This window comes from Eleutherodactylus coqui, chromosome 6, assembly GCF_035609145.1.
Source record: "Eleutherodactylus coqui strain aEleCoq1 chromosome 6, aEleCoq1.hap1, whole genome shotgun sequence".
NCBI classification, from domain to species: Eukaryota; Metazoa; Chordata; class Amphibia; order Anura; family Eleutherodactylidae; genus Eleutherodactylus; species Eleutherodactylus coqui.
The window spans coordinates 226874840-226900089 of record NC_089842.1 but is presented as its reverse complement, the minus strand read 5'-3'; the positions used below and the strand labels follow the sequence as shown (position 1 = coordinate 226900089).

The following is a 25250-nucleotide window of genomic DNA, read 5'->3' as shown; positions in this document are numbered from 1 at the left end:
CTTTTTTAGGGGGGGACCACCGCTTGTAGAACCTTACGCCCAAAGGCCATATCATGGCTGGCCCCTAGGTCTAGGCGGTAATGCCTGGTGAATGTGTGGGTATTCGACCATGTGGCAGCCCTCCAGATTTGGTTGGTTGTTGCCTGGGCTCTCTCCGCCCAGGAACATGCGACCTCCCTGGTGGAATGGGCTTTAACATTGCCCGGGAGGGAAATCCCTTGGGACCGGTACGCGTCCTCGATGGTCCTTCTGACCCATCACACTAAGGAGTCTTTCGTAGCGGCCCCTCCTCTGCCCGGACCCTGAAATTGAACAAAAAGGTTGTTAGATTTCCTGAAGGAATGCGTGACTTCCAAATACTTCAAGACTGCCCGCCTGACGTCTAAGTTATTGAACCGCTGTTCCTTGGTGTTACGGGGTTCCTGGCAGAAGGAGGGAAGGACTATGAGCTGTTCCCTATGAAAGTCCATGAGGGGTCAGGTTTGAACACTATTTTGTCTGGAAAGACGGTCATATATGGAGTCCTGATAGAGAGGGACTGGATCTCCCCAATCCGTCTGGCAGATGTGATAGCGACTAGAAAAGCTACTTTATAGGAAAGTATCCTGACTGATAGTTCCTCCAGGGACTCAAAGGGGTGTGCACAGAGTGCCTGTAAAACTAAGTTAAGGTTCCAGGGGGGCATAGTTTCCCTCACAAAGGGGTGAAGTCTGACTGCCCCTTTGAGATATTTTCTAATCAGCCTATGGTCACCCAAGGAGGAGTCAAAGAAGGCTCCCAAGGCGGCTACCTGGACCTTGAGGGTACTAGGTCTTAGCCCCATATCTAACCCATCCTGCAGAAACTCCAAGATCTGACCAATGTTAGGTTGTTGGAGATCATGAATGCTATGACCCAACCAACTAGAGAAGGTATCCCAAATCCTAATGTAGATATTTCTAGTGGATTTTTTAAGGCTCTCGCATAAGGTAGTTACTACCCTTCCTGATAGACCTTGGTTCAGGTATTTTACCCATTCAGATTCCAGGCCGCCAGTCTAAACTTTCGGACCCCTGCTGCAGGAGGTCGTCTCTCTGAGGAAGATTTAGAGGGTCCTGGGTCGAGAGAGCGGCCAGGAGCGGAAACCAGGGTCTTTTGGGCCAGAATGGAGCCACTAGGATGACAGAGCCTGGGGACCCCTGGATCTTTCTCAGGACCAGTGGGATTAGGGGTATAGGTGGGAAAGCGTAGGTGAGATCCCAGTCCCAAGTCTGGGACAGAGCGTCCGTTCCCAGAGAACACCCGTCTGCTCCCCTGGAGAAAAAACGGGGACATTTTGTGTTCTCCTGCGAGGCGAACAAGTCCACCTGTGGTGTCCCCCACTTTTCTATGATCAGCTGGAATGCGTGCGGGTAAAGAGTCCATTCCCCCGGATCTATCTTTCTGCGGCTGAGGAGATCCGCCATAAGGTTTTCTGGGCCCCTTACATCGAAGGCTGTGAGGGAAAGTGTCCGCTGTTCTGTCCAACCGAGAAGTTTCGCCGCTAGGCCTTGGAGTTGGGGGTTCCGCGTGGATCCCTGGTGATGAATGAGGGACACAGTTGTCACATTGTCAGAATTTTTTTTTTATGTGTCTACTAGAGATGAGCGAACGTACTCGTCCGAGCTTGATATTCGTGCGAATATTAGGGTGTTCGGGATGCTCGTTACTCGTAACGAGTACCACGCGGTGTTCCGGTTACTTTCAATTTCCTCTCTGAGACGTTAGCGCCCTTTTCTGGCCAATTGAAAGACAGGGAAGGCATTACAACTTCCCCCTGTGACGTTCAAGCCCTATACCACCCCCCTGCTGTGAGTGGCTGGGGAGATCTGATGTCACCCGAGTATAAAAATCGGCCCCTCCCGCGGCTCGGCTCAGATGCCTTGTGAGTTAGCTGAGGGACAGTGCTGCTGGTGCCGGAGCTGCTGTAGGGAGAGCGTTAGGAGTTAGTGTAGGCTTCAAGAACCCCAACGGTCCTTCTCAGGGCCACATCTAATAGTGTGCAGTACTGTGTTAGCACTGTATTTTATTTTTTTTTTCAAAATTGGATCTGCAGAGCATTGCGCCCTGCAATAGGGACAGAAGTGGTGGTTAGGCAGGGAGCGTGTTAGCAGTGAGTGTAGGCTTCAAGAACCCCAACGGTCCTTTCTAGGGCCACATCTATCCGTGTGCAGTACTGTCCAGGCTGCTGTTAGCAGTGTTGCATATTTTTTTTTTGCTCAAAACCGGCTGTGCAGACCATTGCACCCGGCATTAATACTACAGGGATAGAATTGTGTAGGCAGGGCCAGAAGACATACATTATTCATTGAATAGACGCAGTGTGGCTTGTCCTTTGAAAAACAAGGGAAAAAATTCTATTTCGCCAGCCTCTGACAGTCCTCAGTGCTCTGGGTATGTGTGTGCTGCGTGCAGAACGTTAAAAAAAATCAGACGCAGCCAGCTACGTTTTACTGCAGGCTTGCGCCAATTTTTTTCCTGCATGGGAAATCCCTGATCTGCTGTAGCCAATAACTTTGCATCACTGCAGTTCTCTGACACATTTGCAGGGCCACAACACAGTTATTAAACTTAGTAGTATTCATTGAATACACGCAGTGTGGCTTGTCCTTTGAAAAACAAGGGAAAAAATTCTATTTTGGCTGCAGGCTTGCGCCAATTTCTTTCCTGCATGGGAAATCCCTGATCTGCTGGAGCGAATAACTTTGCATCACTGCAGTTCTCTGACACATTTGCAGGGCCACAACACAGTTATTAAACTTAGTAGTATTCATTGAATACACGCAGTGTGGCTTGTCCTTTGAAAAACAAGGGAAAAAATTCTATTTCGCCTGCCTCTGACAGTCCTCAGGGCTCTGGGTACGTGTGTGCTGCGTGCAGAACGTTAAAAAAAATCAGACGCAGCCAGCTACGTTTTACTGCAGGCTTGCGCCAATTTTTTTCCTGCATGGGAAATCCCTGATCTGCTGTAGCCAATAACTTTGCATCACTGCAGTTCTCTGACACATTTGCAGGGCCACAACACAGTTATTAAACTTAGTAGTATTCATTGAATACACGCAGTGTGGCTTGTCCTTTGAAAAATAAGGGAAAAAATTCTATTTTGGCTGCAGGCTTGCGCCAATTTCTTTCCTGCATGGGAAATCCCTGATCTGCTGGAGCGAATAACTTTGCATCACTGCAGTTCTCTGACACATTTGCAGGGCCACAACACAGTTATTAAACTTAGTAGTATTCATTGAATACACGCAGTGTGGCTTGTCCTTTGAAAAACAAGGGGAAAAATTCTATTTCGCCTGCCTCTGACAGTCCTCAGGGCTCTGGGTACGTGTGTGCTGCGTGCAGAACGTTAAAAAAAATCAGACGCAGCCAGCTACGTTTTACTGCAGGCTTGCGCCAATTTTTTTCCTGCATGGGAAATCCCTGATCTGCTGTAGCCAATAACTTTGCATCACTGCAGTTCTCTGACACATTTGCAGGGCCACAACACAGTTATTAAACTTAGTAGTATTCATTGAATACACGCAGTGTGGCTTGTCCTTTGAAAAACAAGGGAAAAAATTCTATTTTGGCTGCAGGCTTGCGCCAATTTCTTTCCTGGCTTGGAAATCACTGGTAATACAGCATGCTGAGGGGTAGGGGTAGGCCGAGAGGACGTGGACGCGGCCGAGGACGCGTAGGCCCAAGTGAGGGTGTGGGCACAGGCCGAGCTCCTGATCCAGGTGTGTCGCAGCCGACTGCTGCGCGATTAGGAGAGAGGCACGTTTCTGGCGTCCCCACATTCATCGCCCAATTAATGGGTCCACGCGGGAGACCTTTATTAGAAAATGAGCAGTGTGAGCAGGTCCTGTCGTGGATGGCAGAAAGTGCTTCGAGCAAGCTATCATCCACCCAGAGTTCTGCGCCGTCCAGTGCTGCAAATCCGAATCCTCTGTCTGCTGCTCCTCCTTCCTCCCAGCCTCCTCACTCCACTACAATGACACATGCTCAGGAGCGGGAACACTCCCAGGAACTGTTCTCGGGCCCCTGCTCAGATTGGGCAGCAGTGGTTCCTCTCCCACCAGATGAGTTTATCGTCACTGATGCACAACCATTGGAAAGATCCCGGGGTCCGGGGGATGAGGCTGGGGACTTCCGGCAACTGTCTCAAGACCTTTCAGTGGGTGAGGAGGACGATGACGATGAGACACAGTTGTCTTGCAGTGAGGTAGTAGTAAGGGCAGTAAGTCCGAGGGAGGAGCACACAGAGGATTCGGAGGAAGAGCAGCAGGACGATGAGGTGACTGACCCCACCTGGTGTGCAACGCCTACACAGGACAGGTCTTCAGAGGGGGAGGCACAGGCAGCAGCAGGGCAGGTTGCAAGAGGCAGTGCGGTGTCCAGGGGTAGAGGCAGGGCCAGACCAAATAATCCACCAACTGTTTCCCAAAGCACACCCTCGCGCCATGCCACCCTGCAGAGGCCGAGGTGCTCTAAGGTCTGGCAGTTTTTCACAGAGACGCCTGACGACCGATGAACAGTGGTGTGCAACCTTTTTCGCGCCAAGATCAGCCGGGGAGCCACCACCAACAGCCTCACCACCACCAGCATGCGCAGACATATGATGGCCAAGCACCCCACAAGGTGGGACGAAGGCCGTTCACCGCCTCCGGTTTGCACCACTGCCTCTCCCCCTGTGCCCGAACCTGCCACTGAGATCCAACCCCCCTCTCAGGACACAGGCACTACCGTCTCATGGCCTGCACCCACACCCTCACCTCCGCTGTCCTCGGCCCCATCCACCAATGTCTCGCACCGCACAGTCCAGCCGTCGCTAGCGCAAGTGTTGGAGCGCAAGCGCAAGTACGCCGCCACGCACCCACACGCTCAAGCGTTAACCGTCCACATAGCCAAATTTATCAGCCTTGAGATGCTGCCGTATAGGGTTGTGGAAACGGAGGCTTTCAAAGCTATGATGGCGGCGGCGGCCCCGCGCTACTCAGTTCCCAGTCGCCACTACTTTTCCCGATGTGCCGTCCCAGCCCTGCACGACCACGTCTCCCGCAACATTGTACGCGCCCTCACCAATGCGGTTAGTGGCAAGGTCCACTTAACTACGGACACGTGGACAAGCACAGGCGGGCAGGGCCACTACATCTCCCTGACGGCACATTGGGTGAATTTAGTGGAGGCTGGGACAGAGTCAGAGCCTGGGACCGCTCACGTCCTACCCACCCCCAGAATTGCGGGCCCCAGCTCAGTGGTGGTATGTTCGGCGGTGTATGCTTCTTCCACTAAAGCACCCTCCTCCTCCTCCTCAACCTCTGTCTCGCAATCTTTAGCTACATAAATGTAACTTGGGCCTTTGCTATACTGCAGCTACTGAAATGGAACTAAGACTGCGCTCCCACTATACTGCTGCTTCGGAATTGTTCCTGGGGTCTGTGTAGGCTGCTACTATTACTGAAATGGAACGAAGACTGCGCTCCCACTATACTGCTGCTTCGGAATTGTTACTGGGGCCTGTGTTGGCTGCTACTATTACTGAAATGGAACTAAGACTGTGCTCCCCCTATAATGCTGCTAGTGATATGTTAGTGGGGCCTGTCGCTAATGCTACGGCTGAAATGTTACTAATTCTGGGCTCTGCCTATACCGCTGCTAATGGTATGTCTCTGGGGTGTGGAAACAGAGGATTCCCAAAGACATGATGGCGGCGAGGCCATTTCCCACCAACGCTGTTACTGTTAAGGTGCATATAACCACGGACACGTGGAGAGGACACGTAGTGCCTCCAAAACATCCCCCGCCACGGCCCACTTAATCCTGGCCACATTCCAAAAACCAACAAAATAAAACCGCGCTACTAGGTCCGCAGTCACCACCACATTACCACCAACGCGGTTACTGTTAAGGTACATATTACCAGTCTGACTGGGGCATGCAGTGTTGGCCGGAGCCCACCTGCATTAAGCACGACATTACTACCTCAGCTGTGTTGGGCAATGCAATGGGATATTTTTGTGTACCGCCGGTGGCTTCCTGGCACCCACCCATACTGTGGGTCCACAGAGAATTATAAATGCATCTGTTTCCACTTGTAAAGAACCCCAGTCTGACTGGGGCATGCAGTGTGGGCCGAAGCCCACCTGCATTAAGCACGACATTACTACCTCAGCTGTGTTGGGCAATGCAATGGGATATTTTTGTGTATCGCCGGTGGGTTCCAGGGAGCCACCCATGCTGTAGGTGCACACGGAGTTTAACCTACATGTGTCCACTTGTAAAGAACCCCAGTCTGACTGGGGCATGCAGTGTGGGCCGAAGCCCACCTGCATTAAGCACGACATTACTGCCTCAGCTGTGTTGGGCAATGCAATGGGATATTTCTATGTACCGCCGGTGGCTTCCTGGCACCCACCCATGCTGTGGGTCCACAGGGAATTATAAATGCATCTGTTTCCACTTGTAAAGAACCCCAGTCAGACTGGGGCATGCAGTGTGGGCCGAAGCCCACCTGCATTAAGCACGACATTACTACCTCAGCTGTGTTGGGCAATGCAATGGGATATTTCTATGTACCGCCGGTGGCTTCCTGGCACCCACCCATGCTGTGGGTCCACAGGGAATTATAAATGCATCTGTTTCCACTTGTAAAGAACCCCAGTCAGACTGGGGCATGCAGTGTGGGCCGAAGCCCACCTGCATTAAGCACGACATTACTACCTCAGCTGTGTTGGGCAATGCAATGGGATATTTTTATGTATCGCCGGTGGGTTCCAGGGAGCCACCCATGCTGTCGTTCGACAGGGACTTCACAATAGGGAGTTGTACCTGCCTGTGTCTATGAATTAAAAAGCCCGGTCTGACTGGGGCATGCAGAGACACCTTGACAGAATGAATAGTGTGTGGCACATAGGTTCCCCATTGCTATGCCCACGTGTGCAGCACCTGATGGCGGTGGCACAGGATTATATTTCTCATTGCTTCTGTACAGCATTGTGGGCTATCGCCCCGCCCCTTTTAAAGAGGGTCGCTGCCTAGCCGTGCCAACCCTCTGCAGTGTGTGCCTGCGGTTCCTCCTCATGGCAGACGCACTTCTAAATAGACATGAGGGTGGTGTGGCATGAGGGCAGCTGAAGGCTGTGCAGGGACACTTTGGTGTGCGCTGTGGGGGGGAGGGGGGGCGGTTGGGCAGCATGTAACACAGGAGAAGTGGCAGTGGAGTGTCATGCAGGCAGTGATTGTGCTTTGTTGGAGGTAGTGTGGTGCTTAGCAAAGGTATGCCATGCTAATGAGGGCTTTTCAGAAGTAAAAGTTTTTTTTGGGGGGTGGGCCCACTCTTGCCGCTATTGTGGCTCAATAGTGGGACCTGTGAACTTGAGATGCAGCCCAACATGTAGCCCCTCGCCTGCCCTATCCGTTGCTGTGTCGTTCCCATCACTTTCTTGAATTGCCCAGATTTTCACACAAGGAAACCTTAGCGAGCATCGGCGAAATACAAAACTGCTTGGGTCGCCCATTGACTTCAATGGGGTTCGTTACTCGAAACGAGCCCTCGAGCATCGCGAAAAGTTCGTCCCGAGTAACGAGCACCCGAGCATTTTGGTGCTCGCTCATCTCTAGTGTCTACCTCTGATATCCGCCTCGAAGCCACAAACAGCCTTCCAGATGACACAAAGTTCTTTATAGTTGGAGGACTGAATAGCCTCCTCCCGGTTCCAGCCCCCCTGGACGTAATAACCACCTAAGTGGGCCTCCCAGCCAGTTGTACTCGCATCGGTAAAAATAGATATTGGGTATGCGGGATACCAAACCGTGGACGTAGCAAGGTTGGTCGTAGACACCCACCACTCCAGCGATTTCTTGATCTTGGGGGAAAGGAGAACTAGCCGATCCAGGGAAGAAGGTGATCTATCCCATTTACGAAGGATAAACTCCTGGAGGGTTCTGCAGTGAAGCTGAGACCATGGGACTACCCTGATGCAAGAAGTCATGAGGCTGAGGATCCTCATGCCTCTCCTAAAGGAAACCTTAGTGGAGAGAGTGCCCAACACTCATCCAGGATCGCCTTCTGCCTATCCAGAGGGAGGGACGAACGCTGGCGGCGAGAGTCCAGGATAACCCCCAGAAATTGTTTCTCGTGTTCGGGAAGGAGACTAGACTTATTGAAGTTGACCATCCAGCCCAACGACTCGAACAAGTTAAGTGTGAGATCAATATGGGACCGGAGCTCTGCAGCTGACCCTGCTATGATCAGGAAGTCATCTAGATACGGGACAATCAAGACTTTGTTTGTCCTCAGTGCAGCCACCATCTCCAACACTAACTTGGAAAATACCCGAGGTGCGGAAGAAATCCCGAACGGCAGGCACGTGAACTGGAAGTGTGAGACTGATCCATCGATAACCAGAGCAAACCGCAGGAACTGCTGGAAATCTGGGTAAATGGGGATGTGATAGTAGGCTTTCTTTAAGTCAATGGTGGCCATGACACTACCAGGCGCGATTAGGGGGATCGCTGACCGCACTGATTCCATCTTGAACCTCCTATAAGAGATGAATTTATTCAAAAATTTCAGATTAATGATAGTTCTATAAGAACCGTTGGGTTTCTTGACGAGAAAAAGGGTGGAGTAGCAACCCCTGAAGTGATCTCCTGCGGGCACCCGAATGATGGCCCCTAGAGATAACAGCTCCTGCACCCCCAGCTGAAGGGCCTGAGCGAACAAGGGCGACTGGCAGGGGTTGACCACGAACCTCCGAGGAGGGAAGGAGGAAAACTTGATTCTGTAGCCCTCTCTAACCAGGCGTAGGGCCCAGGGATTGGAGGTCACCTTTCACTTTGGGGCAAACCCCATCAGCCTACCCCCAACCTGTAGGGTCCCTGAGGGTGGTATCTCACCCTTTCCGCCCTTGGGGTAGGACCAGCGTCCGGTCTTCCCTTTTTCCTTGTATGTCCTGGAGGGAACAAAGGATGGAGGGTAGGAGGAGGAAGGTCGCCTGAAGGACTTTTCTGTGGGTAGCCCCTGGCTCTTATCCGACGCCTTCTCCAATAAGGTGTCTAGAGAAGGCCCGAAGATCCTATGCCCTTGGAATGGCAGGGCGCAGAGCCTGTTCTTTGACGTGCTATCTCCAGCCCAGGCCTTGACCCAAACGGCTCTCCTGGCTGTATTGGAGAGAACCGCTGAGTGGGCTCCAAACCTCACGGACTCTATGGAGGCATCTGCAAGGAATCCGGTTGCTTGTTGGAGAAGGGGCAGGCAGCTAGCGATATCCTCCCTGGAACCCGTCTGGGCGACCAGTGACTGGAGCTGGTCCAGCCAGACTGTCAGGGACCTTGCAACCGACGTGGCCGTGATGTTTGCCTTCATGGTCAGGGCTGCAATCTCCCAGGCTCTTTTCATTGCCGAATCCACCTTAGCATCTAGTGGATCCCGTAATTGTGAAACATCCTCAAAAGGGAAGAGCTGCTTTTTTAGAAACCCTGGCCACTGCCTTGTCCACCTTGGGGGTGGCTTCCAGAAAGTCAATATCGTCTGTTGCGAAGATCATACAATCCCTGAACTCCTTTGGTAGGAAGAACTTCTGCTCCGCCTGCCTCTATTCTGACAGTATGAGTTGCTTCAGAATGTCATTCACCGAGAACGTGGGTTTAGGTTGCGGTTGGAGACCCCGAAACAGGCTATCCAGGAACGAGGGCTTCTGCGGCGCCTCTTCCTCCACCTGCATGGTGCGTCTGACTGCGCTTAGCAGTTGACCCATATCTGCCGAGGAAAAGTATTACTTTTTGACGTCTTCCACTGGGGGCATAGATTCTGAAGGGAGTCTTCCAGGAGTCCCTCCTCTGAATCGGAATCCTCCATATGCATCCTAGCCCTTTTCGCAGGGGGTGGAAGAGGAAGAGAGGAGAGAGAGGCCTCAATTTCTTCCCGAATTATGGAACGAATGTCCGCCATGGCAGAGGAGCCCTCCTCTCGGACCACCTTTGCCGTACAATCCATAGACAGCGGTTTCGCATGGCCCTCCTCCAGCTGCCGCAAGCAGACCGGACATTTACAGATCCATTTCTTGGCCTCTCTGCTCTTTTGCGCATCTCGGTCCTAAGAAACGGAGACAGGCAAAACTTCCAGCAACCTTCAATCATTTCCCCCCCCGGCTAAAAAACCTACAGAAGGAGGTCTACTTACAGGTAGACCGCTCTCAATATCCTCCCTGGCTGACATCTTGCGTTAGAGTGCAGACAGGTAGCAGGCAGAGGGGTCCCAGCCTTTTAAAACTTTGAATTTGGTGCCGACACCCCCGAGTGAGGCTCCGCCCCCCATCTGACGCGGCGGCGCTGACGTCATGCCGCTGCGCCGGACCCGAAGGATACACCGCAGAACTCTGGAGCTGCACGCCAGGAAGGAGCGTGAAGCCCGTACAGCGCTGCCGCACCTCGCAGCACCGCGATGGGGACTCGGTGCCCAGCTGCCCGGATCCTGAGATTGGAGCCCCGGCGCTCCCAAGCCCCTCCTGCTGTTGCAGTACGCTTATCCGTGATAATCCCCCCAGCAGCATTAATTCTGATAACATGCTAGCCGCAGGGCAGGCCAGCACCTCCAAGCCGTACAGCGCAAGTTCGTGCTACATGTCCAGCTTTGATACCCAATCGTTGTATGCAGCAGAGGGATCACAGAGGACGTTGATACGATCAGCTATGTACTCCCTCACCATCTTTTTACACTGTTCCCTCCTATTCAGCCTAGACTGGGGAGTGGTGATATAGTCTGGCTGGGGTGCCATAAGACTGGCAAAGGCCTTAGAGAGTGTTCCCCTGCCTGCGCTGGACATGCTGCCTGTTTCCCTTGTCTCCCTTGCTAGTTGGCCCACTGAACTATGTCCCCTACCGCTCTCATTGTCAGATGGGATGTTTAGTATCAGCTTTTCCACCAGGGCCTTGTGGTATTGCATCACTCTCATACTCCTTTCCTCTTCGGTAATGAGAGTGGAAAGGTTCTCCTTATACCGTGGGTCAAGACGGGTGAACACCCAGTAATCTCTGTTGGCCAGAATGTGTATAACGCAAGAGTCACGGGATAGAGGATGCATTTTTCTCCTGTTGCAGTGAAAAGAATCATTAGGTTCCCCTGCTTTCCGCCAGTGGAGAAGAGAAGTCTGGGGAAATGCAGCCTTTGTTCATCTTTATGAGTGTAAGCATGTTGGCACTGGCAGTTGACAGACAGGTACACTTATCCGTGATGATTCCCCCATCTGCACTAAGCACCCTCTCTGACAAGATGCTAGCGGCAGGGCAGGCCAGCACCTCCAAGGCGTACAGCGCAAGTTTGTACCACATGTCCAGCTTTGACACCCAATAGTTGTATGGAGCAGAGGCATCAAGGAAGACGGTGGTACGATCGGCTATGTACTCCCTCACCATCTTTTTACAGTGCTCCCTCTGACTCAGCCTAGACTGGGGAGTGGTGACACAGTTTTGCTGGGGAGCCATAAAGCTGGAAAAGGCCTTGGAGAGTGTTCCCCTGCCTGTGCTTGACATGCTGCCTGATCCCCGCTCCTACCCTGCTACTTGGCCCTCGGAACTGCGTCTTCTGCCACTAGCGCTGTCAGATGGGAACTTTAGCATCACTTTTTTCACCAGGGCCCTGTGGTATTGCATCACTCTCGTACCCCTTTCCTCTTCGGGAATGAGAGTGAAAAGGTTCTCCTTATACGGTGGGTCAAGAAAGGTGTACACCCAGTAATTCGTGTTGGCGAGAATGCGTCTAACGCGAGGGTCATGGGAAAGGCAGCCTTACATGAAATCAGCCATGTGTGCCAGGGTACCAGTACGCAACACATCGCTGTCCTCACTAGGAAGATGACTTTCAGAATCCTCCTCCTCCTCTTCAGCCCATACACGCTGAACAGATGAGAGGCAAGCAGCATGGGTACCCTCTGCAGTGTGGCCATCTGTCTCTTCCCCCTCCTCCTCCTGCTCCTCCCCCTCCTCTTCCTACTCCAAAACGCGCTGAGATATAGACATGAGGGTGGTCTGGTTATCAAGCAACATACTGTCATCCCCCATCTCCTGTTCCAACCACAAAGCGTCGGCCTTTATGTTTAACAGCCAACTTCTCAGCAGGCATAGCAGCGGGATGGTAACGCTAATGATTGCCGCATCACCGCTCACCATCTGGGTAGACTCCTCAAAGTTTCCAAAGACTTGGCAGATATCTGCCATCCATGCCCACTCCTCAGTATTGCGGAGGCTGACTAGCACTCCGCCGCCCATGTTGCAGCTGGTATTCCTCTATTGCTCTACGCTGCTCGTACAGCCTGGCCAACATGTTCAGCATAGAATTCCAGTGTGTGGGCACATCACACAACGGTCGGTGAACTGGCAGCTGGAAGCGATGTTGCAGTGTCCTGGGGGTGGCAGCATCTGTAATGGATTTTCTGAAATGTGCGCAGACGTGATGCACCTTACTGAGCAGCTCAGACAAATTGGGGTAGTTTTTAGGAAAGCGCTGAACCACCAGATTGAACACGTGGGTCTGGCATGGCAGCTGTGTTAGTCTGCCAAGCTGCAGAGCCGCCGCCAGGTTACACCCATTGTCACACACGACCATGCCCGGTTGGAGGTTCAGCGACGAAAGCCATAGATCTATCTGCTGCGTCAAACCCTGTAACAGCCCTTGGGCGGTGTGCCTCTTGTCACCTAAGCTCAGGAGTTTCAGCACGGCCTGCTGACACTTTCCTACGGCAGTGCTGCAGCACCTCAAGCTACCGACTGAAGGTGACGTGCTCACAGATGGTAATTAAGAGGTGGAGGAAGAGGGGGAAGGGGGGTTGGAGTAGGTGGCATAATAAGTCAGAGAAACCATGACCGAGGTAGGACCCGCAATCCTTGGTGTGGGTAGCACGTAAGCAGACCCAGGGTCAGACTCGGTTCCAGCCTCCACCAGGTTAGCCCAATGTGCCATCAGGGAGATGTAGTGTCCCTGCCTGCCAGCACTTGTCCACGTGTCGTTGGTTAAGTTAACCTTTCTAGTAACCGCATTGGTGAGGGCACGGTTGATATTCCGTAACACGTGCTAGTGTAGGGCGGGGACGGCACAGCGGGAAAAATAGTGGTGACTGGGGACCGAGTAGCGAGGGATGGCCGCTGCCATGAGTTTGCAGAAACCCTCAGTTTCTACCAGCCTATATAGCAGCATCTCCAAGCTCAGCAGTTTGAAGATATGCACATTTAGCAATTGTGCATGCGGGCGGGTGGCTGCATATTTGTGCTTGCGCTCTAATGTTTCTGTTATGGACAGCTGAATGCTGCACTGGGACACATTGGTGAGGCAGTAGAGGACCGTGCAGGTGAAGGGGTGGGTGCAGGGTGGGAGGTGCTCATTCCTGCATCCCGGGAGGGGGATTGCATCTCAGTGCAAGCATCTGACACAGGGGAAGAGACAGTGGTGTGACTCGCAGGCAGTGAATGGCCTTCGTTCCACCTCATCCGGTGCTTAGCTATCATATGCCTGCACATGCTGGTGGTAGTGAGGCTGGTAGTGGTGGCTTCCCTGCTGATCTTGGTGCGGCACAAGTTGCACACCACTGTTCGTCGGTCGTCTGCACTCTCATGAAAAAACCTCCAGACCTTCGAACAGACCTAGCCCTCTGCACTGGAGCTTGCTGTGGGGAGGTGCTGTGGGAAACAGTTGGGGGATTACTTGCTCTGGCCCTGCTTCTCCCTCTGGTCACCCCACTGCCTCTTCCAACCTGCACTTGCCTCCCCCTCTGAAGCGCTGTCTTCAGTAGGCTTACCAACCCTGGTCAGGTTAGTCACCTCATCATCCACCAGCTCTTCCTCTGAATCCTCAGTCTGCTCCTCCCTCAGACTTACTGCCCTAACAACAACCTCACTGACAGACAACTGTATCTCATCATCATCATCAACAAATACCTCTTGAGACACTACTTGGAAGTCCCCACCCTCATTACTCTGAGACTGTCAAGGGTCCAAATTTTGGGCATCGGTCACGACAAACTCCTCAGGTAGCTCATAAAACATTGTTTGCGACCTGAGAAAATTTTCTGTGAGTATGCCTGTTCTGAATCTCTCCTTTTCCTTGAGTCACCAGGCTGGGAGGAAGGAGAATCAGTGTGAGGATTTACAGGTCCAGTCCCTTGGCTAGCGTGAGTGGACTGTGTGCAAGACTGGGTGGTGGATAAATTACTGGACGCATTATCCGCTATCCACATCATTACCTGATCGCATTGTTGTGGTTTTAATAATTGTGTACCACTCGGACCTGCAAACTGTGAGATGGAGCTTTGGAGCGTAGATATGCAGCGTTCTACTTCTCCCTCAGCAGCAGGCACTGTTTCCCCCCGCCCAGGACCTCGGCCCCTGCCCACACCCTCATTCGGATGCCCACGTCCATGTCCTCGTCCTCGAGCCTTACTCCTAGTGTTGACCATGTTGTATAATGCACTGCGTCAAAATTCTATGCAAACTGTGTGGTATTTTGCGTAGGCTTTAAGCCAAAAATAGACAGTGTAAAATGTGTACAGTCTTGTTATATAGTGCGGAACGAGAGGACACACACTAAGGGTATTTTACATAGGCTTTAAGCCAAAAATAGACAGTGTAAAATGTGTACAGTCTTTTTATATAGTGCAGAGGGACAGGACACACACTAAGGGTATTTTACGTATGCTTTAAGCCAAAAATAGACAGTGTAAAATGTGTACAGTCTTGTTATGTAGTGCGGTTGGACAGGACATACACTTTGTCTATTTTTTGCTTAAAGTGTATGTAAAATACCCTAAAGTGTGTGTCCTGTCCATCTGCACTATATAACTAGACTGTACACATTTTACACTGTCTATTTTTGGCTTAAAGCATATGTAGAATACCCTTAGTGTGTGTCCTCTTGATCCGCACTATATAATAAGACTGCGCACATTTTACGCTGCCTATTTTTGGCCTAAGCCGTATGTAAAATACCCTGTGTAAAATGTGTACAGTCTTGTTATATAGTGCGGATTTATATAGTCGTGCGTGGTTCCTATATAGTCTGTGTACATCAGGAGGAGTATACTGTATAGAACAGGTAACAGTATGCAGTATACAACCGGGATGCTTGTGAATGCTTTGTGCGCACTACTGGTCCCAGGCAGCCAAACTGATGCACAAAAGTGGAGTTGTAGTCCTAAAAAGGACTGTTGGGTTCTTTGGGGATGGATCCCTGCCTAAATGCCCCTTTTAACCTACACTAACGCTCTCCCTCATTCACAGCAGCTCTGTCCCTCAGCTAATCCAGCCTCCATGTGAGGCGAGCATCAGGTGACCTGAGTTTTTATGATCCTAGGTCACCTCATCCAGCCAGCCATTCACTGATATAGACGTGCACAGAGTTGGCACATCATAGCAGGAGGTGCCAAAGCCTTCCCTGCATGTTCATTGGCTAAACAAGCTGCTAAACATGTGGAGAGGAGAGGGTGAAATTTATTCAAACACTGCGTGGTGCTCGCTCGAGTAAGGAGTACTTTTGAATATGTTAATGCTCAAACGAGCATCAAGCTCGGACGAGCATGCTCGCTCATCTCTAATGCTAACAGCATTAAGGGATCATGAAGATACTACCCCAGGGTTTTAATGCTGTCAGAATCTTCCTTTCCCTTACTAATATACGGAATGCTGGAACCTGCACTCTTCTCTGCTAACGTCTGTTTATTATGAGGATCGTACATTCCACCATTCTCAGAGGAGGCTGCAGTTGACTTACAAGTTTTTGACTTATGAGTTATGCCTGCACTAGCATCATTCATTAGATCCCAAGCCCTCTACAGTAATCATTGTACTATGGAGTACTCTTTGATTTTTTTTCAGATTTATTCATTTTAGATGCTTTTTATAGATATGTTGACTGTTGCCCGAAAATATATAAAATGCACCAAATTTACCAAAAATATCTGCTATTTAACAAAATATTTAGTTTTGCTTCAACTGCTTATCTTCATCTTAATTTCCCATTTTTTTATAGACATCCAGAACTGTCACAGGAAACATTTACATGAAAAAACAGAGAAACTTCTAGAGAACAAACCTCCAAGATGTGACCAGGAAGAGGAAAGATTTCCATTTTGTACACGTTATGTGAACCTCATCATTGTATCCACTGATCACTTTAGGGAACGTTCTGAGAATGAGCTCATAGAGACCGGGGTAAAACATGAGGAGTATTTAAAGAAAACCCAAAATGAATTACAATGTATTTCCCCCAACAAAATGTTCCGCTGGTGTCACCGATCCAGACTTGTGCCACATATGGTTATGGTGAGCGGAGTACCCGGTGTAGGGAAGACCACACTGATGCAGAAGTTTGTCTATGACTGGGTGAAGGGGGATCTTTATCAAAGTTTCTCTTTTATCTTTTTTTTCAAATTCCGAGAACTCAACAGACTGGATGAGGTTAGTCTGGAGACAATGATCCTTCAGCACTATCCATATCTGAGGGAGCAGCTTGGGAAGATCTTACAAGATCCGGAGAAACTTCTCTTCATATTTGATGGATTAGATGAAAGCAATCATAATGTGGATTTCACATCAAGTCACTTGTGCTCTAATCCTAAACAGCCCGAACATTGTGGTCAGATTGTGGTCAGTCTGGTGAGAAAGTCTCTTCTTAATGGTTGTTCTGTCCTAATGACCAGTCGTCCAAGCAGACTGGCATCGATTGATTGTAATGTTTTCCAGCGAATAGTAGAGATTATTGGATTTCTCCCAGAAGAACGACAGATGTACTTTGAAAACTTCTTCCTCAACCTGGAACTAGCAGAAAAGGCTTTTACTTATGTAAAGGAGAATGATACGCTGTACACATTCTGTTACCTCCCATCCTACTGCTGGATCATCTGTACAGTACTGTCCAAGAGCTTCCAGCCAACAAGTAGTGGTCAGCCAGCGTCTTTATTACCAAAAACGGTGACACAGCTCTTCGTGATTTTTGTCACCAACATCCTGTCCAATCACAGTCTGTACAAAAGTAACACCCAGAAGATCCTGACGTCCATCGGATGGATGGCAGAACATGGAGTCATGAATCACAGGATTGTTTTTGATGAGGGAGATCTGGATTGTTTCCATGTGGACAATCAGTCAAAGCTTTTATCAAGTTTTCTGATGGAATCGGAGGACTCTGGGACCTATTCCTTCTTACATCTCACTGTTCAGGAATTCCTCTCTGCCTTGGTGCATTATACTGATTATTCCCCAGAGAAGTTACAGAAATCACTAGAAGAAGCCAAATCCTATCCTGATGGACGTGCTGAAATATTCCTCCGCTTCCTGTGTGGTCTATCAGACGGCTCCACCAGCTCAATACTAAAGGGATATCTGGGCACCGAAGCAGCTCAAGCTTCTACACATGTTATCACTTGGATGAAGGACTTCATTCTAGAAAAACAGAGGGAAAGTGATGGCAAGAAACATCAGCTAAGGACTTTCTACTATCTGTTTGAAACCCGGAATAAGGCTCTAGTGCTGGAATCAGTAAAATCACACAGATTTGACCTTTTTGGTGGTCACATGTCAGCTCTGGACTGCACAGTATTGGGGTTTGTTCTGAAAACCTGCACACATATAAAAGAACTTCGTCTAGTTCAATGTATCTTAGATAATGAAGGATTGAATAGACTAGCAACAGCGTTAAATAACCTGCAAATTCTGAGGTAATATGCTATTTATTTTTTTATCTTTCTGGTATTAAGGATAAACATCTGCTAAACTTATTACATTGTGCCTGTTAGTATTATGGCCCTATGATAAATTAGATGGAGGTCAGATTTCTGTGATATTGTTAGGGTCCTTTTACACGCAGCGATTTGCTTCATTAGAAAGCACTGATGAATAATATCTGGGCTTGTCTACCAGCTTTTACACAAACTGATGCAGACTCTGTTAGGGGACAAATGATTGTTAGTAGAGCTGTTTTTGGTCCACTGCACATCATCTTTACATGGGGAGCAGGGCCATATCTACAGCTCCTTGTCTTGGTACACTTGCACAAAGTCAAGGATTTTGAAGGATTACAGTCAGATGTATGATTAACCACTTATATCAAACAGGTGATAATACCATCTTTTTTCATATGTACATTATCGCAAGTTTTTGAATGCCTTCGTTTTCCCAGTTACTCTTGACATTAACACAGCTTAAGTCCAGCAAATAAAGTGAAATGGTTCAAAAGTTAAAAACATAAAAATATTATGACACTTTAACCTCAAACGCAACATTAATCTGAATTTATGATTTTTAACCAGGGGGCTATTCAGTGAACACATAAAAGGACAACTGCTCTGCAGCACAGAAAGCAAATTATGGTTTGAAATTAGCTGCAAACTATTCCCACAGATAACTCAACCTTTGTAGATTACTTTCAAACGCATACTGTATTACTGCACTCTTTAGAGCAAGATTTAGACAGTTGTGCTCTTCAGGACAGAGCACATTGTTATCATAATGGCAAGAAAAAGGTAATTAAACGGAGAAGGCAGACAGATGATTATAACCCCTAAGGGCTCATTCACACAAGCGTATTTTCACAGCATATTACGCTCAGAAATAGAACCTATTCATCTCAATAGGTTTGTTCACATGCACATATATTTCCCTTGATATTTGGTGGCGTGAAAAAAAAATGGGGCATTTCCCATTTTGATCCATATTATGCACTGCAGTAGACCACTAAAGTGAATTGGTCAGTGCAAAGATGCAATAAATCGGCAGGTAACCTATGTATTCACTGTGGATTTGTGCGGAAAATCATTGGCACTTTCTGCATTTTTTTGTGCATGTAAATATGCAGTGTGTTTGCTCCCACAAAAACTCTCAAGAACAGCCAAAATATACTACTGAAGAATGGAAGAAGGTCTTATGGACTGATGAATCAGAATGTGACATCTTTGGTCTATCACACAGGGTTTATATATGCTATTGAGTAGGTAGGTGAATGGATGGTTCCTGAATGTATGACACCAACTGTCAAACATAGAGGAGGAAGTATGATGAGCTGGCGCTCTTTTGATGGTTTTAGAGTTGGCAGCTTGCAGAGGGCGACTGGGACACTAGACAAAAAGGGCTACCACAGAACTTTCAAATGCCATGCAATGTAATACCCTCTGGTGTACTAGTCGATGAGATGTTCATAATATAGCAAGATAAAGATCCAAAATATACTTCTAGCTTATGTCATAACTGCTTAAGAAGACAAGGAGAAGTTGGTAGGCTTCAAAGAATGGAATGACCTGTACAGCCTCCAGACTTAAACCCTATTGAGCTTGTTTGGGATGAACTAGACAGAAGAGTGACAGTAAAGCAACCTACAAGTGCAGCACATTTGTGGGAACGTCTGCAACAATGTTGGTCAGAAATTTCTAAACAATATCTGAATGCAGTTGTAGAAAGAATGCTTCAATTGTGTAAAGCCATTATATCAGCTTGAGAGGGTGACTGGGAAGAGTAAAAAATCTAGATTTAATTTGGTGAAAGAAAGTTAATCCCTTATTTTTATTCATCTTAACTTTATTAGTTCTCTTCTTTCATTTTAAAGTACATTTGGGACATTAAACTGTAAATATCAATAGAAGCTGGAAAAATTGAGGTGTTCTAAAACTTTTCACTGGTAGTGTAAGTTGAAATACAGTGATAAACTGAATTGGGGAAGAGGTTTATTGGGAAGATATGGTTTTGTGGGGGATTTTGTGATGGGAGGATATAGACCTGTGGCAGGGGAGATTGTTATGTGTGAGACATGGTTCTACAGCAGTGAAATCAAAGAGAGGAAAGCTAACTCATGACACTAAAGGTTTTGGTACCCTGGTAGATGGGAGACTGTTCCAGTTTACTTTTTTAGTGTCTGTAGGGTTACATGTATAGTTTCTCATCCTCTGAGATATGCCTTCAGCGAGTCCCACTTCAGAGCATATGAAGTATTGCCATCATGTATCTGAAGGAACATAGATATCTGGTCAGGGATGTGGTCATTGTGGCCTATCAATTTAAGCCAAAAGGGATGAAGTTTCCAATTTGGGAGTATAGGTCGAGGAACTAAATAGGTAGTCAATTTGTGATTAAGACATGTGTCCCAGAGATTAAGAGGTTTACTAACAAATATCAGGGTTGAAGAACCAAAAAATAGTGGGTACTACACAATAAGGAAACCTGTTAATGAGGTGCACAATGTGTATGACAAACAGAGAAAAGGACGCAACTGAAAAGACAAATGGCTGCAAGCAAGTGATACCAGCACTCTAGAAAATATGAATGTATATCATAGCAAGGTTTTAGTGATATGAATACCAAAAGGGACGAAACATATTAAAACCATTTAGAACACACAAAAAGACAGTGGTGGCTGCACAAATGATCAAAAACATATATGCAACACGAAAATATACTACATAACCACTCATATACATAAATACTTGCTCAGAGTGCAGGATTCTGTTCAAAGAGAAGTATACCAGAACAATTGCTGAGTAGGCACCACCAGAATAAGAAGTGAAGCAAGTGTCTCCCTAAGGCCTCATTCAGACGAGTGCTGTTTTAGTGCTTGAGAGGCACGTGAAAAGAGCGCTTCTATAGGAACCAACGGGGTTCTTATAGAAGCATTCACTTGAGCGCTTGTTAGATGCGCTGAATCAGTGCATCTAACAAAGATAGGACCTGCAAGTGCAAACTTGCATGTGGACTCCAAGGTGCACGCAAAATAGGACATGTCCTATCTTTGCTACGTGCTTTGGGAGCTGGAAACACACACCATGCACCTCAGGTTGTGTGAATAGGCTACTTGACAGAGCTTGAGGTAGCCCATTCACGCGATCTTTACTGGACTTTTGCAGTGAGCTTTTCTAGCTGCTAACAGCGCTAAAGCAGAGCTTGTCTGAACGAGCCCTAAAGAAAAGAATAAAGGCTACATGTGATCAACCTACCCTCACTATGCGTATCATCAGCAGATGCTTGGCTTTATCAGGGATGCCACAGCAGTTGCATCAGCACAGGACATTGAGGACTTCTATGCCCAGGTCCAGAGTGCATTTGATAAACCCCCAAAATAGGACATTATCTACATCATGGGTCATTTCAACTCCAAAGTCAGAGAAGGAGTGGATGCAGGAGTGGTTGGCAAACACGGTCTATGGGGGAGGAATGACGCTGGGGACCACCTAGTGCAGTTCTGCCAGGAGAACAAGTTTAGAATCACCAATGCCTTCTTTACCCAGCCGAAATGATGCCTCTGCACCTGGAAATCCCAAAATGGGCAGCATCACAACCAAATCGACTATATTCTCCGCCAGGCAGAAATAGAAAATTCTATTTTCTCTGCAAGAACACTACCAGGTGTAAACTGGGGGTCCGATCAATAACTCCTTATTGCAAAAGTCAAGGTCAGGCTATGTAAGCTTAAGTGTCCTGCCATGCAGAGGAAATTTGATGTCATCAAGATCCCTGCACAATATGCAGTCAAGGTGAGGAACAAGTTTGACTTGCTCCGGCAGGAAAAAGGGGACTCAAAACAACTGTGAGCGGAGATCAAGGAAAACCTCACTGAAATTGCTCTAGAACATATGCCATATAAGAAGCCAGTCCACAGTGGTGAGATGGCCAATTGCAACCACCGTCCAGATTGCTGTTAAAAAGGAGGGAGAGGCTAAGGGAAGGCTGGATGAGGCAAGGTGAATCAATGCCAAATTCCAAAGAGAAACAAGGAAAGACAAGAACAACTTCTTGAACGCCCGATGCATGAGCCTTGAATTAGTCTGTAAACGAAGGTCACAACAGAAATTTTTTTTGCCACTGTAAAAAAAAGTGAAGAAGCCTTTCTCTGCCCGCCAAGCAACCATAAAGGACCATAATGGGAATGAAATCAGTGACTAGCAGGGCATAAAGAAGAGATGGAAACAATATGCAGAAGAACTCTATGCAAATGTGATAGCTGCCTGTAAAACATAAGTACTGTTATGTGGTGGATTATACATGCATAAAATAACATATGGTCTAGTATCTATTTTTGCATATGCAAATATAAATCTGCCTTCAAAATCTCTATGTATACTGATAGGATTCCATCTTATTGATTTGTGTATTAGTAGTGAAAGTTCCCTGGAGAAGGTAGGTGTAGGAGGAGTGACACAACTGCTGGACCCATATCTCTTTAAGAAAATGTACTTTATCTACCACCAAATGCGTCTCCTGGAAGCTGACCATATGGGAGTTGGATCACTTAATACACAAGAAAACTGCTGCTCTTTTTGCTGGGGTGCCCAGGCTGCGCACATTAATGATTAGGAACTAGGAAATATCAATCTTGGGAGATACAGGGTATACAGCAGATAATATCTTTAGTATTAAGAATACCCATATGCCAATACCAATAAACTACTAACAAAACATGAATTAAGTAAAAACAGCTTATATAGCTAATTGATGGCATCCAAAATTCCCAAGTATGGTAGGGATACCAAATAGGAAAAATTAAAAAAGCAGTTTCTATCTTTTCCTTAAAGGGGTTGTCCCGCGCCGAAGCGGTTTTTTTTTTTTTTCAACAGCCCCCCCGTTCGGCGCGAGACAAACCCGATGCAGGGACTTTAAAAAAAAAACGCACAGCGCTTACCTGAATCCCCGCGCTCCGGTGACTTCTTACTTACCCGGTGAAGATGGCCGCCGGGATCTTCTCCCTCGGTGGACTGCAGGGCTTCTGTGCGGTCCATTGCCGATTCCAGCCTCCTGATTGGCTGGAATCGGCACGTGACGGGGCGGAGCTACACGGAGCTGCTCTCCTGCACGAGCGGCCCCATTGAGAAAAGAAGAAGACCGGACTGCGCAAGCGCGTCTAATCTGGAGATTAGACGCCGAAAATTAGACGGCACCATGGAGACGAGGACGCTAGCAACGGAACAGGTAAATGTACATTACAAAGTGCATTAATATGGCCATACAGAAGTGTATAGACCCACTTGCTTTCGCGGGACAACCCCTTTAATATATACAGCTCTATCAAAAAGTGGATATCCCAGTAGCCTGGGGATTATTTGGCATCCGCCATTATAGCAGTTACAGCGAGACTGTGATTTATACATTAATTACACATTCATGCAGTGAACAACAGTGAAGGGGAGCAGGATGGGGGGACATCTTAGTCCCCTGCACTCTGCCCCCCAGAAAAGAACGCAGCCACCCCCTCCCCTCTAAGAAAGAAAGAAAGAAAGAAAGAAGGAAGGAAAGAAGGAAGAATCATGGTTACCGCCACCTCAGACCAGGAGAATTATTCCAGTGCAGTCCTGTAGGTCCGGTTGCAGATGTCCGTGTCACTGTGACGAACAAACAGCTGAAAGACATCAAGATATGTCTAAGTAGGGTGCGCGCAGAGCCACTCCAAGGCCTAAGTTGGTGACTATAGACATGTCGCCATATCGTCCACCATAATACACAGGCGTGCTAGTAGGCCATGGAGCTTGGGATTCCTCTGTTTTTGAATTTTTCAGAACTTCCACAAAAGCAGGAGTAAGGAGCAGTGGACACTGTGCTGATCAAGGGAGCTACTGACTGCCAGCTCAGACAAAGAGCAAATGACAATACACAGCACCTTAACTCAGTATCAGCCCAGGTAAATACACAGCTAATTACCCACAGATGTGCCTACATTACGTCACACCTACTGAGCTAGAAGGTGCAGAACCAAATCTAAAACGCACACGAATTTCATTAATCCGGCAGCGATCTCAGCACTGCTGCAACAATTATGCTTGATAGTAACTTTCAATCTCACTTGACGCAAAGCAGTGTCTCAGTCAGACCATTACTAGCCAGACTTATGACTCAGCTAGCTCAAAACTATTATTGGCCTAAAATGGGAGCTGACATGCAAAACTATGCTGGATCATGTTTCAAAGGATGGGGAAGTTGGACCATGTCCCTTAAACCCCATTGGTTGCTTTGCCGATTAGTAATGAGCCCTTCCACAGAATTGCTGTGGAGAATATTGGGCAATGGGCCATACCCAACAGTTCTGGGAAGAGCTCCTTAGTGATGGCAGCAGAGTGTGCTACTTGGTCCTGAGAGGCTGCAGCTCTGTCTTCTGTTAGGGCCCTGCAGAAGTTGCAACTGTACCTCAATGGACATAATTTCAAATTAGTAACCAACCCTGTTTGCTAGCCACTGGGCGTAGAGTGATGATGACAAACCACTCTGGTGGAGCCTGTTATTACAGTGCTATGACTTTTCTTTTCAGCATAAGGGTGGTGAACACTGTAATGCAGACGGGTTATTCCACAAAGGATAAACGATGAAGTTGAGATTGTGAAATGATCCGCAGATCGATCTCCCATGCCATCATTAGGAAAGGGAGTTGTTATGGAACTATGATATTTCTGTATGAACACATTCTATCTGTATAGAAGCATGATAATATTCACAAATTCTGTTCAGCATTGATCCAATTATCCTCTTTTAATGACCAGATTGTACCTGTTTTTCCTGTCTCTACCCAGACTTTGTGTTTGCAGATTGTCTCAGAAGTTGAGAACTGCTTTAGAACAATATTGAGATTAATAACTAAGATTATGGTTAATCCGTGGGGTGCAGACCAAAGGTAATCATATCTCCAAAATCGGGAGACTTTGTTGACTCAAATGCAACAACCTCCATGTTTCAGCAGTCTAGGGAACAGGCTGAAGCCAAGATCAAATAAACAAATAATCTCTTATACCATGTTTGGTATCTGCAAATAGATAAATCGTGTTCTGGAAAATAGTGGTTATAGTTTCCCCCTAGGAATCCATTCTAGAGAGATATGACCAAAATATTGAACTGTATATACTTCCTAAAGGTTCTTGCATCCAATAAGCCTTCCTCCCTCTGCTTTCATAAGTGGGATGTAGGAGTGGCTGGGAGAGCCCTTAAGATCCCAGGTATGCATAGCTTCCTTCTCAGACCCCAGGAGATGGTAGCAGATACAGGATCTGCCCATCTCATAGTTCCCAGACTTCTTAACCATCTAATCAATAAGAATTTCTATCCTATTCTTTATTCTTTTTATTTTAGTAACTATCTTGTATATACTGTCTGTTGCTTTTCTTTTATATATTATCTTTTTAGTATACTTTTTATAAGTATTGCTATTTTTGTAAAAAAAAAGTCTTAAGCTTCATGAAAAACAATCCTTGTCGCTCTGTATAAAAAACCTCTAGACCCCAATAGAAAGGTTACTTTAAATG

At 47.7% G+C, this 25250-nt stretch overlaps 1 protein-coding gene across 1 annotated transcript in view; it reads left to right on the top strand.

Moving 5' to 3' along the window:
* LOC136633343 (NACHT, LRR and PYD domains-containing protein 12-like) overlaps positions 1-25250 on the top strand; it is a 102176-nt gene that overhangs the window by 28394 nt on the left and 48532 nt on the right. Inside the window, exon 5 of the mRNA XM_066609016.1 lies at positions 16019-17705. Within this exon, the coding sequence (XP_066465113.1) occupies positions 16019-17705 (1687 nt within the window). The remainder of the gene's footprint in view (positions 1-16018; positions 17706-25250) is intronic.